Here is a 17432-nt window from a genome sequence, read left to right on the forward strand (position 1 = left end):
TTGCTCATCTTAAATTGTAGTGGTCTTACTTTAAGTCTCACTGACCAATGAGATTGTCTTGAGTGAACAGCAAAGAAACTCTACAAGCCATGCTGATTTCCTTATCAATATGCAAACTACTTCAAGCTTGTATTCTTCGGAGATTTTGCCTTAGTGTGGATTAGTATTTTAAACTGTGAATGAAAAAGCAAAGTAATGGGCCCAACCCAAAAGATGCTCAATTACAGAGAAGGGCCGGGAGCCCTTAACTTCCACTAAGCTTGCCTACATGATGAAGTGTCCTAGTTTTCTAACATGGTTCTCAAGAGTCAACTCAAGTTAGCTGAGATGATGATTTACTCTGGTTCACGATAATCAGTCAGCATAATATGAGCTAACTGTACTCTTAACCATCACGACTGAACATGAGAGTGTTATAGTTGACTCAAGTGCACTGACATGTCATAGTAGTTGAGAGTGTTCAGGGTCTGTCAGGGTTGGGCCCAGTGTGCATAAAAGATTTAGTGGAGTCAATGAGTGTATTCGCTTATATGGCCAAATCCTGCAGTCCTTAATCAAAAAAATCACAATGACGTGTAAAGGGTGTTTTGCCTGTGTGAGGATGCCAGAGTCGGCTCAGGAACAATCTTGCGCTGCAGCTTATATTGGATGAACGACGAGATCATTTTCAGCTTTTTTTTTTTTTTTATGGTTCTGTAATGTAGGATGTTAAACACACTTACCCTTTTTCTATGTGGACTAATTTCTAGCTTCATCACTGCACATTTGTTTAAAGTATTTAAGCGCCTGTAGAGCAAAAAAAAAAAACAACAACAAACCAACATTAACAGCAGTGTATGACTTTTGTGACATTGGCTATTTCAATTAAAAGGCTTTTGTGAAGGCTATCTCCAAACTCCTTTGCAAACAAATAGCCACAAAGGGAGCCTCAATTAGCACTTATTATGCTTAATTATTAACACATTATTTCAGCTGAATTATGGGTGAGAAGGTGGGAGTGGATGAGCATTTACTAGTTTCCCTGAATCTATTCAACGAGAGGCAAGTGACTAACTAAACAATGCCTTTACATTAATGAATTACTAATAATTATTCCTTAATATCAAATATCTTATTACATATAACCCTGAAGCAAATTATCCCGACATACTGAGAGTAAGATACAAAGAAAGTGCTTCTCCTCTGAATCCGTGTGTGAGAGATGCAGCGTGCTGTTGCTTTAATTTTTTTACCCTTCTAGCTGAAGCCTCAAAAAGGAAAACTAATTTTCCACACATCAGGTGCCTATTTTGTTCCTGTGTTGTGTAATATAATTACTTTCAATATAGCCCCAGGACAACTCTGCTAATCTGTTTAAAAAAAAAAAAAAAAAAAAATCACAGACCTTGTTCTTTATTCCAAGTCTGTACAGTTTCTTTCATATCTAAGACTGTGGCTCTCAAAATAAAATACATTTAAACAAAACCAAAATTTATTACTAGGTAAGAGTACAGCAGCTATAATTAACCAGGCTCCCCATGAAATGTACTTTTAACTGCTAGGTTGCATACCTTAAGGTATTACATGCATCTTTCTGTATAATCTTCTCTGGGCACTGATCAAGTGCCAACTGAAGTCAACGGAAGTCTTTCTGTTAAATTCAGTGGTGTTGGGTAGGCCCTGAGTGCATACAGTTCAAAGCAGAGTGATTTGACCTTTCTTAGTCCATTCATTAGTTGGGCCACTGAGTTAATTGAGAGCAGAATCGGGCATATAATATTCCCAGTTTAAATTGTAGATTTTTATTTTACAATTTTAACATCTTTAAAGCAAAACCAAGGTCACACAGCAAGTCTGTGGCAGAGTGTTTTCCACATTGTTCAATGTGTGGTCCTTGGCTTTATTTTCTGCACGCTATTCAAACCCTGCTCTGAAGACAGAATTAGTAATTTTCTCACATGCTCTCCCATGGCTCTCATCACTGTAGTATCTGAGGTTCTCTCAAACACTGCTATCTTTTTTCACAACACCCCTAGAAAATGAAGGGGTGGCATTAGTCCCATTTACTGAGGAGGAACTGAGAGTAGAACCTAGGCCTTGACTCTCACACCTATGCCCTATGCAAGAGACTGTCCTGACTCCAACTGTCAAAGATTACAGTGCACAACACCATTCCAAAACACTTTAAAAACATCGCTCCATGTTGTCTTCAGTGTAATTACACTGTGCGATGAAACTTGCTGGGTGTGATTCTGCTTAGAGTGACTTTACACATGTGCAACTTCATTGGCTTTAATGGAGTTACTCCTGAATGCGTACTGGAGAGCAGAATAAGGCCCACTGGTCTTTAGACAAGTATCAGAGGGAAGTTGATATTTTGGTTGCGTGCCGCCTTACCAAATAGTTTTGTTTGTTTTTTTAAAAATGAACCTGAGGAGGGCCCTACACAGATGGAAGCGTGGCTGCCTTAATGAAAAACCACAGGTTCAACTATTACCTGAGTCTACACAGAGTAAGATTCAAAACAACTAGCTGAAGAATGTATTTATATGTATTATTTTTTCTTCCTCCTTTACCCGCTCCCTTTCTCTTATCTCCTTTCAAAATATTATAGGGGACTTTTTTCTCAGACAAAACATTGATGAGATATGTTGATTGTCTTTTTTGGATGACCTCTTGAGGTGTGCTAATATTGTATGTTCAGTGTAATTTTTAAATGATTAACACGAAAGAAAAACAAAAACACCAAAATGTAACAGAGTTGTCCAAAAATAGCTTTTACAACAGGACTCAGCTATGTGATTGTGACTACTAACCCTCCTTTTCTGGACTACATAAAAGCAATTGTTCATTTAATTGAAGAAAGGTGTTAATTTTTCTTTAAAAAAAAAATGAATTCCTCCAAACCTTCAGTTGCAAACTAAACTAAACTAGCTTTTTAAAAAGCATACTTGGCACTATCGTGCATCAACTGTTAATTACTCAAACCACAGGTCACTATAATATTTTCCAGAGGAGTAAACGCTACTTGGCTCTTCCTTAACTTTTGATTTTTAGTTTGGAATTCTGGGCCTCAACCCAAGGGCATACTAACTTGGTCTTTAGTTCTGTTTTGTATAACAATTTGTGAATTTTACAGTATTAAAGCATTTGCCTCATACAGCAAAAAAGCTGCCACTGAGTCCCCATATCAGGTTTTATCTATTTCCAGACTATTGCATTTAACTAGCCTGACCACTTTGATCTGTCAGGGAAAACATATTTAGAGCTTGACTGATAAGAGTGTCTTTGATTTCACAAAGATTATATTGTAGCCCCCCTATTTAAAACAAAACCCTTGGACAGCTGAATGAGATAAGTGTAGAGACCATTTCTACAGAGATCCCTTAAAAAAAAACCCCAAAACAACAACAAAACCCCCAACCCCTCACAAACACAAATATGAATGCCAGTTAATATCATCCCTTCATGAATGAAATCAGTTTCAGGAACAACCAGAAGTAAAGATACTGTTTCAGATCTGACATGTTTTCATTGTTAAAAAAACAGTTTCCCTTTGAAACTCTAAATGCTCCATAAAGATGTCTCAGATGTATGTGCTTCATGTAACAGTCCTATAATCACACATCCAGCTTGTTTATATAGGGCGAGACTCCAAAACCTTTACTCATGATGCATGGTAGTGCCTTACTCTATGAGCAGTTCCACTGAACGAACACACACACACACACACACACACACACACACACACGGACACACACACACACGGAAATGCCAGGATTAATGTTACCTTTGCAACCTTAATTCAGTCCCCTGATGCATATGCATTATGCTACAGTCTTTAATTACATGATCATATACTATTTTTCTACAGGATCCCTGCCGCATTCAGTGCACAGGAGGGAGAGTGCTCACTTAATCAATATTATGTATTCTCCTCATTGTTGAATGTGTGGCTTTAGGTCTTATTTCCTACACACTATTCAAACCCTGCTCTGAAGACAAGAATTTTAATTTCCTCCTGGGATTTTCAAAGCCTCTCATAATGATAGCATCTGAATCGGGTTCAAACATTTATTATTTATTTTCCCTTATAAAATGAAGTGGTGATATTATTCCCATTGCCAGACGAGGAACTGAGGCACAGCAAGATTAAAGTAAAAATCATCTACTAATTGGGGGGTGTGTGTGTGTGTGTGAATTTGAAACACTTCGGACCTGATTTTTTCACAGTACTTAGCATTAGAGCACTTGGACACATCGCCAGTGGGTTGCACAGGTATCTGCCGAGAGCGGAGGAGGGGTGAGATTCAGAAATCATGGGTTCCAGTCCAGGCTCTAGAGGAGAATGGTCTCTAGTGAGCACAGACTCTCTGACTGTTCTCCCCAATATGGACCCTTTCTGCCTCCTCACCTCTAAAACCCCCTCCCATTCCCAATCTTCTCTCCTCGCTCTCATCCTTGTCTCTTTATTCAGCCATTCCCAATCCCTCCTGGATCCTTGTCCCCAGTCTTTCTAGCCAGACCCAGTTTCCTTCATTCCAGATCCTCATCCAATCTGTCTCTCTTTCCTCCCCCCTGGCCTTTAGTTGCCCAACCCCCCTGCCTACAAAAATACTTCTTGGGTACTGGGCATTTAAAGTTATATTCAGATACTCAGCCATAAGCTTTAATAAATTGCTACAGGGCCAAATTCTGCCTTCAGTGATACCTGTGAATAGTGTAACTGAGGGCAAAATTTGGCCCACTACTCTGTCTATGTTAAAGTAGTGGTTCCCAGTCATTAATACAGTATGCTTAAATACTGGTACTTCAGATTTTTGTAATTGAAACGTAGTCTTTTCCTCAATGATGAGTCTCTATGCTGGGTCCCAATGTGTCTCCACTGCTTGCCTCCTATTAATTTGCGCATGCTCTAACCTGCAATGGTGGTGGGTCCCTCCAAACCTCAAAGGAGCTGCAAGCACTAGTCATGTTAGTCTGCCACAGTCATTTTAGTTGGCCCAAAAGTCTGGGAGCCACAGGATTTAAATGCATTCTGATATCTCTCATGCAGCTATGCCTGCGTATAGCCACTACAGGGGTGGTGCTTAAGAAATGCAAAAAATGAGAGATTTCCATAACAGTCTGATATAAAATTTGTACTTAGTTAGCAACATCCTTTAGGGTAAGCACGTGTCAGTACCTTGCTTCATTTGCACATTGTGCACCCACCCAGTATCCCTTTGAAGATAAATTCCTAGTCACTATACAGAACTCCTTAACAAATAAACAGGTTCTGCTGACAGTAACCACCTGAAGCATCTCAGGCAGATTAGGATATAATCCCTGATGTTATCTGCTAACCATACATTTCATAATCAGTAACAGATTATTTTTCTAATGATTTCTACTGTGTTGCTGCTAAGTATCATGAGCACTGTTAAATTATGTATAATTCTGATCACTTCTGTTGTCTGTGTTTTCAAATTTGTGTTTGTAATTTAAAGTCTTTTCTTTGTAAAATGTGCAATAAATGCAAGAAGGCAACATGGATGGACATGGAGAGGTACATTCCACACACACACACGCCCACACACACCCCCCCACACCCACCCCATTATTTTGTTACTATCAATTGCATTTGGGTATTAACTGAACATTGTGCTAAAAATGCAAGAGAATTCCAACTATCAAGATTTTCAGCCAAGATATAGTGATAGATTTATGGCTCTGTGACAACAGTTGTAAGCTCTTTCCTAAATTAATCATTATAATGTTTACAAAGTGTCTTTAACATCAGTCAAAATAAATGCAAAAAGCATGAAAAATATAGCAGCACATTAATTCCAAACCACATTAGCTAGAGGTAACCAAGCCAAAGATATTTAATTGACTTAAAAAGTTAACCAAAGGAGTAGGAAGGAACTCTAAAGGAACACAGAATTTCATAACCTATTAATATGGAGCAATATTTATAAAGGATCTGTGTCCAAATTCTGATTTCAGAGTTGCTCCATGGAGTTATTTTGGTTTTATTTCAGATTAATAGAATCTGAATGTGTCCCCCAAAATTTTACATAAACCAAAACATTCTTCATTTGTACAATACTGCCAGATCAATCACAATGGCTTCAAAACAATGTGTTATAGCCTTCAGAAACTCTGTCTTTGGTTTTTGTATATAGTAATCCTTTGGGCTAATATGGAAATTATATTGTATATTGCATTTGAAGACTAAAGCAAATGGGCTATTTTGCAACAGCTATATAAAACACTTGCTTCTTCCACAAAAAGACCATGTCATCTTGAGCTGGTTACCTTGATCAGAAGACTGCTTTGTCAGATTCCATTTCCAAAAGATTTTAACTTATCATTAAGGTAAAAGACTATAAAAACAGAACCTTTCTTTATGGATCGCAATAACAGTGAATGTCATAGCTTAATGCAGGAAAGTGTCTTATTTTCATTCAGTAAGTGACACTCAGCCACTTTTCTCAGATATAAATAAAAAAAATCCAGGTTAAGATAATACTTAAGCAGAAGACCGTTGAATCCAAAAATACGGTGGCTTGGCTACATTTTTTTTTTCCTGGCAAGGAAAGACTACATTTCTGGGAACCCAATTTTTTTAAAAAATACATCACTGTACTTTCTGTTAAATGGCCTTACAGGTTACAGAGCATATAAATGAGCTAGCTGATGAAACACACTTCAATGTTCAGGTATGAAATGCAGTATATTGCATCTTGTGTGTGATCTTTTCATTTACATGACATTTTTTATTCCCAACGAATGTGAAGTGAGCTTATTTTTCCTTACTGTGCCTCAGCTTAAATCATTTTAGATATTGATGAAGTACTTTATATTCTCGCTACTGGCTTTCTCTCCCCCTTGGAAGGACGGGATAGAATTGCACTGAAGTTACAAACTTCTCTTCAGAACTTGGGTTTTACCTTCCTAGAGGCTGATGACATATGCATGTATTGCCCGATAGTATTCACTTGACTAGCACATTGGAAAGCTGCAGTAGTGAAAGGCAGGAGTGGAAAACATTACCAGACCTACTTATTTCTATCTAGAGGCAAATACGAAAGATGGGTGATATGGCACTACCACAATGCAAGAAAGTGGAATCTTACATTGGAGGATGGAATTGTACTTTAACTATGTCAGAACATGATGTTGTAACAGGGTGGTAGCTTTGTAGTCTAGAATATTTAAGGCAGGATTGTTAAAGTCTTACTCACACTGGTGATCAGTTACTTGCATGAGTTGTTCTACTAAAGTCAACTAGACTATTTGTGTAAGCAACTGCTCACCAATGTGAGTAAGGGATTAACAATCTGGCTGTGAGATAGCAGTAGCATGGCTTGGCTAGCTCACTTCTCAGAAAATCATCCCTGTTCCCATTTGTGATGGAGACCATGATACAGCCATGTTAGCAACAACCCTGTCTAAATACAGGTGCAGCCAGCATAGTTCTGATTCTGCTGTAGCTTTAATAATTCAAGAACAGGTAGTAAAATCAAACAAGGAATGAAAAAGGCTGTGAAATGTTTGTCATAAAGATGGCCACTAGAAGCTTTTTAGCACTGTTTTTTTTAAACCCAAACATATTTATATGACTTCTTTAATTAATATATATGGCCATGGCTACTGGATAAGATAAAAGTCTTCCATGAAATGATTAATTAATAAATGATTCAGTTGAGGTTATTCTTATCCCACATAAAGTGCTTTCCTTCAAAACAATATATTTTTTCACTTACCTGCATAAGGCCTCAATGGCATCTCTGTCCAGAAAGTCATGCTCTCGCTTGACTAAAGCGATGTCAATGGGAAATAGGAGATCTGAAGGAAACAAGACAGATGGGCAATCAAAAAGACTCTTATTCCCAAAGGTAACTCATTTCAAAGCAGCCAGCTGTCTCACAGTCAGCTCACTAAGATGCAGGCAGCAGGCTCCTCCAAGATAAATTGCACATCTTACCATCTCAAATGCCAGAAAGATATTTACTTCTCATGTAGAAACTTTTGCGTGGAGCTCTGATAACTGATAAAGTTCACATGCGTCATGGAAAAAATACTGAACAAAGCAAAGAAGAAACAAGGAGAGACAGAGGGAGCAACAAGCTGAATGCAGCCATCTGCCTGTCGTCAGAAGCTGAAATTGATTCAAGCTCGCCTAATTTAAAACAAATATTAGTACTTTGATGGAGCTTGCATATCTCACATTAAAGCAAAAGGTCAGCAAAACCAAAATCTCTGGAAAACAATGAAAAACAAAATCTCTCCGGCTGTTAATCAAGCAATGTAATAGTTTGTCACTGTAACAACAACATTAAGGAGATATGAACTGAAATTAAAAAAGCCAAACTGCTAAGAGTCCTATGCTGTCTCCATTCCATAAAAGATTGTTTAGATAAACACTTTGGGAGACCAAGGAGGAGGAAACAATGTTGGCAGTGTGCTGGAAATTTACCACAACTCTGAAACAGCAACCAGATAAATATTATTTACTGTCCTCCACAGATCCCTGAATGTCACATAATCCTGATCCTGGATTCCTTGCACAGCCAAAACTTCGACTGAAGCCACTGGCAGTCTGCGTGTTCAAGCAATATGGGAATAGGCTCTAAAGCTTTTCTGGCCACACCGTTTTTGCATAATAAGGAAAAGCAATTTGCGATAAAGATCTAATCTCCAAAGATCAGGAAGAGTGAGTTCAGGTGCTAAAATCAACAGGGCCAAGGGAAAATTGCTAAAATAACAGGAGACAATTTAGCCAATGTTACCTTTCATTAGACCAACAAATAACCGATCTCATTAATTATTCGGTCTACATTTCCTTCAGGAAAAAAAAGACAATACCATTTTCTGAAAATTGTTAAGAAATTTTGGCTTTTCTGCAAAAACTGCAGAATATTCCTAATTTTGGCAAAATCCAGGGCCTGAGCCCTGGTCCATTTAAATTAGTGGTTTTAATGGGTACTAAATTGGGGGCATAACGTAAAGGTTTTCCCATAAAACTGTTACATTATACCCAATAGCTTCAGCCACATTCTACGAGTGCAAGGCCAAAATGAATGTACAAAATGTTAGCAAATTTTGCTGGGACTTTCACCAATAACAAGCTAGCTCTGCCTCCCCATTGTGAAGGTGTGTATCAAAGCTAATTTGAAAGCCTAATGAGATGACTAGCAGAAGTGTGATGTAGATAGAATTAGTATCTTTGTTAGGTCTGCTTTTTTTCTGGCAGAATGAATTTAAAAGAACAATAGTATATTGCTTTTAAATAGGGATAGCTATATTTTTTTTAACAGAATAGGCGAAGTCCTGCTCTTATTTGGGTGGTTCTATTGAAATCAAGCAGGATTTGGTCCTAAAACTAGAAACCTCATAAAAGCCTGGCATCTGCAGAGACAACAACTGCAAACAGACCCTGAAAATCACAAGCAAGGAATGTTTTGGGTGCAAACAATTTCCTAGAGATTCTGCATATCAGTAAAGCATGATCAAAATGACCTTCAAAAGCACTACGCTGCCTAAGAGTCTACCTTTTTTCCAAATGTAATTCCCTGTCTACTGGATTTTGACAATGATTAGATCTAGGGTCCCCAAGCTCACATCTCCAAAAAGTACTTTCTTGGCACCACGTCAACACCAAAAGAGAGAAAACATAATAAAAGGAAATTTCATTTCTAAACAGGAGAACAAAACAATTGCCAACTGCTGTCTTTGTAAGTGCTATTATCTTCTCACATTGCCAATGCAGCTGCTAATTAAAGCTCAAATGGAGCATTTTTCAGGAGGGCCTGGTTAGCATTGGCTGCAATTTCCAACAATTATTCACTGTAAATAATGGATCGCCTATATACAGTGTTAAAACTAGCAACTGGGGTTTTGTTTTTATGAATAAGAAGAGGTAACTATGACAGTGCTTTATAACTTCGCTATGATGCAAATAATTTTTAAAAACAAAAAAAGGGACATCTGTATTGTAGTAAATATCAGACATAGCTTAAAAAAGCCATATCCCGAAGTGCTTATCAGACAAAACTGCCAATGATGTCAACAGAGCTTTGCTTGAGAAAAGGATTTGAGAAAGTGAGTAATCCCTCCCTCAGATATACCGGCATTTGAGAGCCTTGGGGATTGAAAAATCTCCTCAGAGAGTTATCTTCAAATTATCCTGTGTGTGTATGCTATCTCTCATCCCTGCAGAATGAGCCCTACCTATCCCCAAAAACCAACTCATGCCAAAGAATACACAGGAAGCAAGGGCTATCCATGAGGCACCCAGGTGCATACATACACAGGGTTCCCGGTTCCCTCTCTATTTCCTGGCAGTACCTCCACTGGAGGTTCTTCTCCGGCTACAGCTGCTGGTAAGAAATGGGACTGGACTTGTGGATCCATTGTTGAAAAGATTCAATGGGCACTGCGTGCCTGAAAGATTGGGCACAGATGCAGCGGAAGATACTGCAGTGAGGGACTGGGCTCCTAAAGCTGTCCTCCTATGAAGGACGGTGGTGGAGAGATCTCCTGCCTGGAGGTGAATCCCTTCTAGAACACAAGAAGTATAATACTTCTCCGTATTGAGTTTTGTTTAATTTGGCCCATTAACTAATCCTCACAGAACTATACGAACTAGGTAAATTATTTGCCTCAGTTTCCCCAATTCTTACCCACCCACCCACAGAGCTGGGACAATAGGTCAAGTATTCTTGGATCCCAGTCTTGTTCTCAGTCCTCTAGACCAAAGGTTGCGAAACTATAGTCAATAGCACTTGCTGGTTATAGAGTGTTGACTACCCGTTCTTATTTGCAGCTGCTAAAATAGCATCAGAGAGCCAAAAATACATTAAAAATTTTCCTAATATTGTCATGTAATCGATTGCTATAGTTGCCACAGGGATATTATGGGATAACAAATGGGAAGGAGAGGTGTCCATGAATGTCATTATAATGTGCCTCAGAAAAAGTTTGGGAATCCCTGCATTAAACTATAAATATATTAAATGAACATTTAAAATTGTCATCGTATCTGAGTATCTTGGTAGGCTTTGGTATAAACTCACCAACCTGTGTGTTTTTATGTGGTGGATGGTAGATACGAGCATAGTATGAGCATTGATGGCACTTCAATTCTTCAGAACCCACCCTAGTTCCATAGTTGACACTGCATTTAGGAATTGATTATCCTGTCTAAATAATAAAGCTCTGGTAAATTGATGACATAGAAAAATCAACTTCATCAACTCCGCTACTTACCTTCATAAAGCTGAGCATATTGTGGGAACCCTGCTGCTCGCAACCAATCACACGCTTCCTTGGCCTCAATTTCTGGAAGAGAAGAGAAGCAAAACACCCGCTGGTTAGTCATTTGCAAAGCAAAAAGTTCTTTTGTACCACTTCCTTTGCTATGGTTACAAAAGAAGCGTGTAAATATTCAGCAAAATCCTAGCTGAAATATAGCTTATTATTCTCCAGGCTTTGTTGTTTCATGTTTGATTTGCTTTTTTTTTTGTGGCCTTTTGTGACCAACAACATCTTCGATATTGGAACCACATTAGCACTCATCCCATATTTACAAGATGCTCAACACTTATATTCAAATAAACAAACAGATGAATTCTGGTGTTATTATGGACTATTCTGTACAGGTTTTATTAAAACCAGAGAAATGAGTGCTGCAATCAACGTGAACAGCATTAACTCAATAAGTCGTGTAATCTCTTGGCACAGCTATTCTCTCTCTGGTCAGAAATACCTAATAAAGCTTATAATACCCTGTGCTTTAACATCACGTAGATAGTACTGATAGACCAAAAGCCTAAGAACAACTGACACATTGTGTTACAGCTCACTCAAGCTTATATTTACTACCCAGTTAAAACTGAGTAGCACTGGAGGTATCCAAGCCATTTATGAGTTTCTTGGTTTGTAACCGAATTATTCTCTTCAACTAACTTTTTCTTGCCCTCCATCCAAAAACAACAGTACTTTGCAAAATGAAATAATTCACAAATATGCATATGACGTTGGGAGAAAGGAAATGTATATACTGATTATGTGGGGTTTTTTTGTCAAGCATGCCAATATATCTAATTAATTTGGGCTCTTTATCCCACAAGAAACACAGAAGTTGAAGTCTCATTAGGTCACAAGCCAGAAGAATGTAATGGATGTTAAATTCAGCTCTAGAAGAGCATTTATGGATAAATCAAAACTGTGTGGATCTAGAAGAGCTCTCTTTCAATTGATAGGATAACCTGAATCTCGTTTTGCTCTTCTAAACACTCAGGAAAAGGATAAATAGGGAAACATTTTAGTATCTTGCTAAGGATTGATCATATCTAGGAGGTAATGGACCAGAATGAGAACTAAAAGGACAATATTGATAATTCAAACATTCCATAGCAAACTGTTGCAGCTTGTTAACAAAAGAACCAAAAAGCATGAATGTTTACCAAATTTGGTTAACCAGAAAGTCAAACTTAAAAATTCAGCCAACAGTGGTGATTTACTGTAGCACTTTCTCTTATCAGAGGCTTCAAAGTTTATGATCCCTTTTTCTAAAAGAGATTAACCTCAAATTGATTAAATTGGGCAAGTGGGAAAAAAAAATCAAAGTCAATTGCTTTGATGTTGCAGATAAGGTGCCGAGATCACTTGCCTTTTTAAGTCTTGCATATAAGCACTGCCAACCAAATAGGGTACTGAGAAGCACTGTCTTTGCTTTAGCTTTTGACAGTAGCTAATATAGAAATAAGAATTTGAAACTTATTGGGGGTGGGAGGGGGAAGAGAAAATAATAGATGGATTCTCTGTTACTGCTCAGTCCTGTTCTGTCCCAAAGCTATTCTAATGCATGTAACGTATTTGGCTCGTTAACATTTTACTTGATCAAACAGGTGGTGAGCAATCAGAAATTCTTAATGTTTATCCGGCCTTGACTACATTCAGACTTCTTGATGGGCCAGAACAAAAAGGCTTAATTAGACACAAATGACTAGACAATTTTGCCACCTACTAAGATACCATTGCTATGAGTACATGCCTGGAGTTTAACACTGTTGCTTCGGAGTACAAGTTATAGCATATAGGTCTGGTAGCGGTGGATTTAAAACAATGCCTGATTTAACATACTTAAAATCCTAGTATGATTTTGGCAAACATCATAAAATATTCCTAAAGATGCACACACACCAAGTCAAAAGAAATGGTGACCTCTTTTTGGGTCTCCAAAATGACAATTATTTCCACTTACTCTAAAAGCTTCAGATATTTTGCAGGATTAAAAAGAGTGAGCTTTCTGTTTTACTGAACACAGCACACTGCTATCCGGCTAAGATGCACATCCAAATCAAGATGCTAAGGAGAGCAAAAGTACAATATTCAAGATTAATAAATAGTAAGAAATCTCCGCTCACTAACGTAAAGACAGGCAAGCATTTGTGCAACTTGTGTTTGCTTCACCTTCGCATTAGGGGACCATATGAGAACATCTGAGAACAAGCACATACAGCCACATCCACCAAACTTTTCAGTAAGAAAAAATACTTCATTTCCAATTGTAAAGCATAACAAACTTGGGGTTTTACTCAGTGCTGGATTGTAATTTAGGCAGACCCTAGGGCTACATGAAAGGATGTTGACAGAAATTCCACACAAAGTTATTTCAAGGACTCTGGTCTTGCTAAGGGCATGAAAATACAGGCGACAATAAAATATTAATGACCTCAGAGAAAAAGAGTTCAGATGAAATGAAATATTAAATTAATAACCTGCAATAAACTCCTGAAAATACTTCAAAAACCCAGTGGTTGCAATATTTCTCAACACAATATTTTACAGGTTAGATCCTGCAGTATTCATTGAATTCAATAGGAGTTTTGCCTGACTAAAAACTATAGATTCGGACAGAATTTTAAAAGTATTTAGGTGCACACAGATGTAAATAGGCACCTACTGGGATTTTCAAAAGCCTCAATGGCAGATAAGTCCGAGGACCCAGATTTTTAAAGATATTTAGGCACTGCAGAGCTCAGTGTTGCAACATCTAACTAACCTAGGAGCCTGAATCTCATTTTCAAAAGGTAATTAGGCTAAATCCTATTCTGTCAATTCCTGTCAATGGAATTTTGGCTCCTAAGTGCCTAAATCATTCTTGAAAGTGAAATTTAGACTCCTAAATCAGGTAGGTGTTGCAGCACCGAGGACAGCAAAACACAATACCTTTCAAAGTTTGGTCCCTCGTTATTCTTGGTTTTCCTACAACAGCAACAGAGCTGTTATAAAGCATCAACATGCTTCCAAATCAAACAGGTTACAATAATTGATGCTGGATGAGAGATATTTAATGGCAGTATTCATTTAACCCACAGACACTGCGTTATACCAAATCTATCTCAAAGCATTCCGGGATACCTATGGACCAGGTCCTTGGCTCCAACTGTTTTGCACTGCAAATCAGCTGGAAAGCTGCCCTGAAGAGGCAACTAGGGTTAACCACTGAGATAGTGGAGTAGCTGGCTCTATGCCACCTGCTCCTACTGTACTGCAGACAGCAGGTCAGGGAGGAGCATGCAGGCAGTGAAGCTGAGTGCATAGCATTCCAGCAGATCCTTGGCTGACAGAGCAGTGCCTATAGGATAGCTCCAGCAGCCGTAACTTAGATCTGCCCTTAGAGTGCTCTAAATAACGCCTGGGACTCTTTCATTACAATTGGCTCAGGCTCAGAGGACTAGAAAGGTGGCTTAGGAGGCATCTGCCCCCACCTCAGCATAGCTAGGTTCTAGCAGCTAGAGGATGGCAAGCAATATAGCACATGAACGTCTATTCAAAGATATTTAAATGCCCAGCTTTACAGTGGTACTGCACAGCATGGGAATCCAGCCTAGTCTGTGCTGAATAGACATCTTATTAAACTGCTGACCAGCTGATAACAGATCAGTTTCCCTGCACTGCAAAGGGTGCAGTCATACAGAATGATAACTTAATTATCTTAATTAAATAATACATAAATAAAAGCCATCCCTGCCAAAAAGGAAGTGGGATCTGTATGGAAAAATAAAAGATTTTAGTTAAAATCTGGGTGGTACAGTCAGGGTATTTTGTTTTGGGCTGGAGGACAAAACCATTATTCAGAACCATCAATCCTTGGGCTTCAGGGGTCCCCAGCTTCCCTGGACTCCTACGCACGTGGAGGTGAAAGGTGAGTACATATGAGTGCTTGTCATGGTAAGTGTGAACGGCGGCATCAGTGCCTGTCTGAGTGCTGGGGCACAGACACAAAAGGAAAGGAAGTACCAGACGAGAACAACCACTGGAATGCTGCTGATGTCAGCCACTGCCTGGATGCAGCTGCTGAAGGCAGTGGGATACCTGGGCCCTGCTTCTACATCTTCACCTGAGCCCAGAAAATCCAAGTTACAGGCCATAGCCCTGATATAAATCGATTTTGAGCATATCGTTGATGAAGGCTACCTTAATTAGAAAAGGGGCATCAGTTGGACATGGGCAGGGAGGGAATTTACACAAATGATTTGAAACCATCTGCCAAACTGCTTTAATGACATTTGTGTACAGAAGCCTTCGTTTACTTGCCACAGATTGTAACTTAATTTACAATCTGCTCTAACTGTCCTTTAACTACAATTCTTCATGTGATTATTAAACGTGTACAAATGCAGGTTGGAATTTGGTTTACAATCTGACAGACAAGTGGAGCTCCTGCACTGCCAGTGTTGCACGGATGTGTCATTTCCTTTTTCAAGCAAAAAGTTTACCACTAGTAATTTATTCAAATGCCCATGTCAATTAAAACCAATATTTTAGACTACATTTCAGTATTTTCACATGGCAAGAAATATGTGAACTTACATGTGGCTTTTCAGACATCTGCTCTGTGCTACTTCTCTTCAAGCAATGGGAAGGTTTGATGTGAAAAACATTTTTTTAATTTCCCAATATACAAGAAATTATTTTGGAAACTAAAATTACAAAGGAAACACAATGAAGTCTTTATTCTTGGGCTTTGTATAAGCAAACGGCAGGCAAATGTGTTAAGGAGGAAACAGGAAATTTTTATTGGAAACAGCTTTATTTGTTAGTCAGTCTCAAGAAGCAGACCTATACGTTTAAATGAAGGTTAGGAGTTCCTTTTGTGTGGGGCTGGGAATCATTAGGCCACATTTACACATTTCCTGGGGTATTAAGATGACCCAATCCTCCTCCAAAACAGTAAGTAAAAAACAGTAATTCCTAACCCTCCCTTGATTGTATTTAACTTTGCAATGTCTTGATTCCTGAAGATGAGAGTTTGCAACACTAACGTTTTACAACGCAAAAGCATCAGGGCAAAATCCCTTAATTCTCATATCGTTTGACACTGTAACTTCAAAATGGAAAGCTCAAGAGGTCTACAGACTTTGCTTTGTTGGTACCAGGTTATAAAAATCAAAACTGTATATCCTGATGCAGAAGTTAATTTCTTTTTAAAAGAAAACTCTCAACTGTTAACCCAGGAAAGAGAAAGTATTTTGATCTATTCAAAACTCCCAAATGGTTTGCAAGCTTTTTTAATTCCCATGAATCTGTGAACTTCTGGCAAAAGTTTACACACTGGTACTTTTGCAGCCCTGCGCAAGAAGGTGCAAACCTCATACACCTGCAGAAAGACATGAATCAGCTCCCTTTAAGCACCAAAGAAAATGTAAGCAATCATGCCAAGCAGATGGTTTCCCCTTGCTTGAACTCAGACACTCTTATGGTCGTATTGGCGCCTCTAAACATCAGTGACGTTCTGCTTGTCACTCCTTTTGGCTGCATCAAGGTGGCTGGTTTTACAGAGCTGCTATGAAGATGAACAGAATGATTGCTGTTCAACAACAGCAGATCTCACCAAAAGCTTGGCTTCATTACTGAAGATCAGAGTTTAGAACGCCCCTAGTACTTGGATACTTGGGACAGCTGTGGGGGGAAAGAATGCTTTTACTTTTTCCTTAATCCGCAAGCAAACAGTCTAATTTAGACTCACTTTCCAGCTCAAAAAATAGTTTTGTAAAATAGGAAACAAAACAACATGCATGGACTAGCTACCACAAAAGACCTATGCAATGATGATGTACATTAACCAAAACTGATTCTCCCATGACTGCTAGTGATGTCAGGTACTAGAACTGATATCACAATTACTTTAATACACAGAATTCTCTAAGATACTGGATTTATATTGCCTGGATGCAGCACAAAAGGATTCTTCTCCCTCCAGTTCTCCCATTAAAATGGTCAGCATCTTAATTTTTGACAGTTTTGGAAAGTCTGGTCAATACCAAATCAGAGTTTTGATCTATTCAAGAAGTTCTGAATTATTACCTTGCAGAGCATATGCAGTGGCTCATACCCTGGCAGTTGTCCCATGTTAATGCCTGTCCCTCTTAGGATGCAACACAACTCCAGTGCAA

The 17432-nt window shown here is 38.6% G+C and overlaps 1 protein-coding gene across 2 annotated transcripts in view; it reads right to left on the minus strand.

Annotated features, from left to right (window-relative positions):
* The window catches only part of DLC1 (DLC1 Rho GTPase activating protein), a 413813-nt gene that overhangs the window by 18088 nt on the left and 378293 nt on the right, over positions 1 to 17432 (minus strand). For both annotated transcript variants that reach the window (XM_067530650.1, XM_067530651.1), the window contains 3 exons: positions 11236 to 11307; positions 7731 to 7812; positions 723 to 786 (listed from right to left, as the gene is read on the minus strand). In XM_067530650.1, coding sequence (XP_067386751.1) covers positions 723 to 786; positions 7731 to 7812; positions 11236 to 11307 — 218 coding nt within the window. The remainder of the gene's footprint in view (positions 1 to 722; positions 787 to 7730; positions 7813 to 11235; positions 11308 to 17432) is intronic.

The sequence above is a fragment of the Emydura macquarii genome, unplaced genomic scaffold (assembly GCF_026122565.2).
Source record: "Emydura macquarii macquarii isolate MOO-44397 ecotype Brisbane River unplaced genomic scaffold, CSIRO-AGI_Emac_v2 contig_3108, whole genome shotgun sequence".
Taxonomy (NCBI): Eukaryota; Metazoa; Chordata; order Testudines; family Chelidae; genus Emydura; species Emydura macquarii.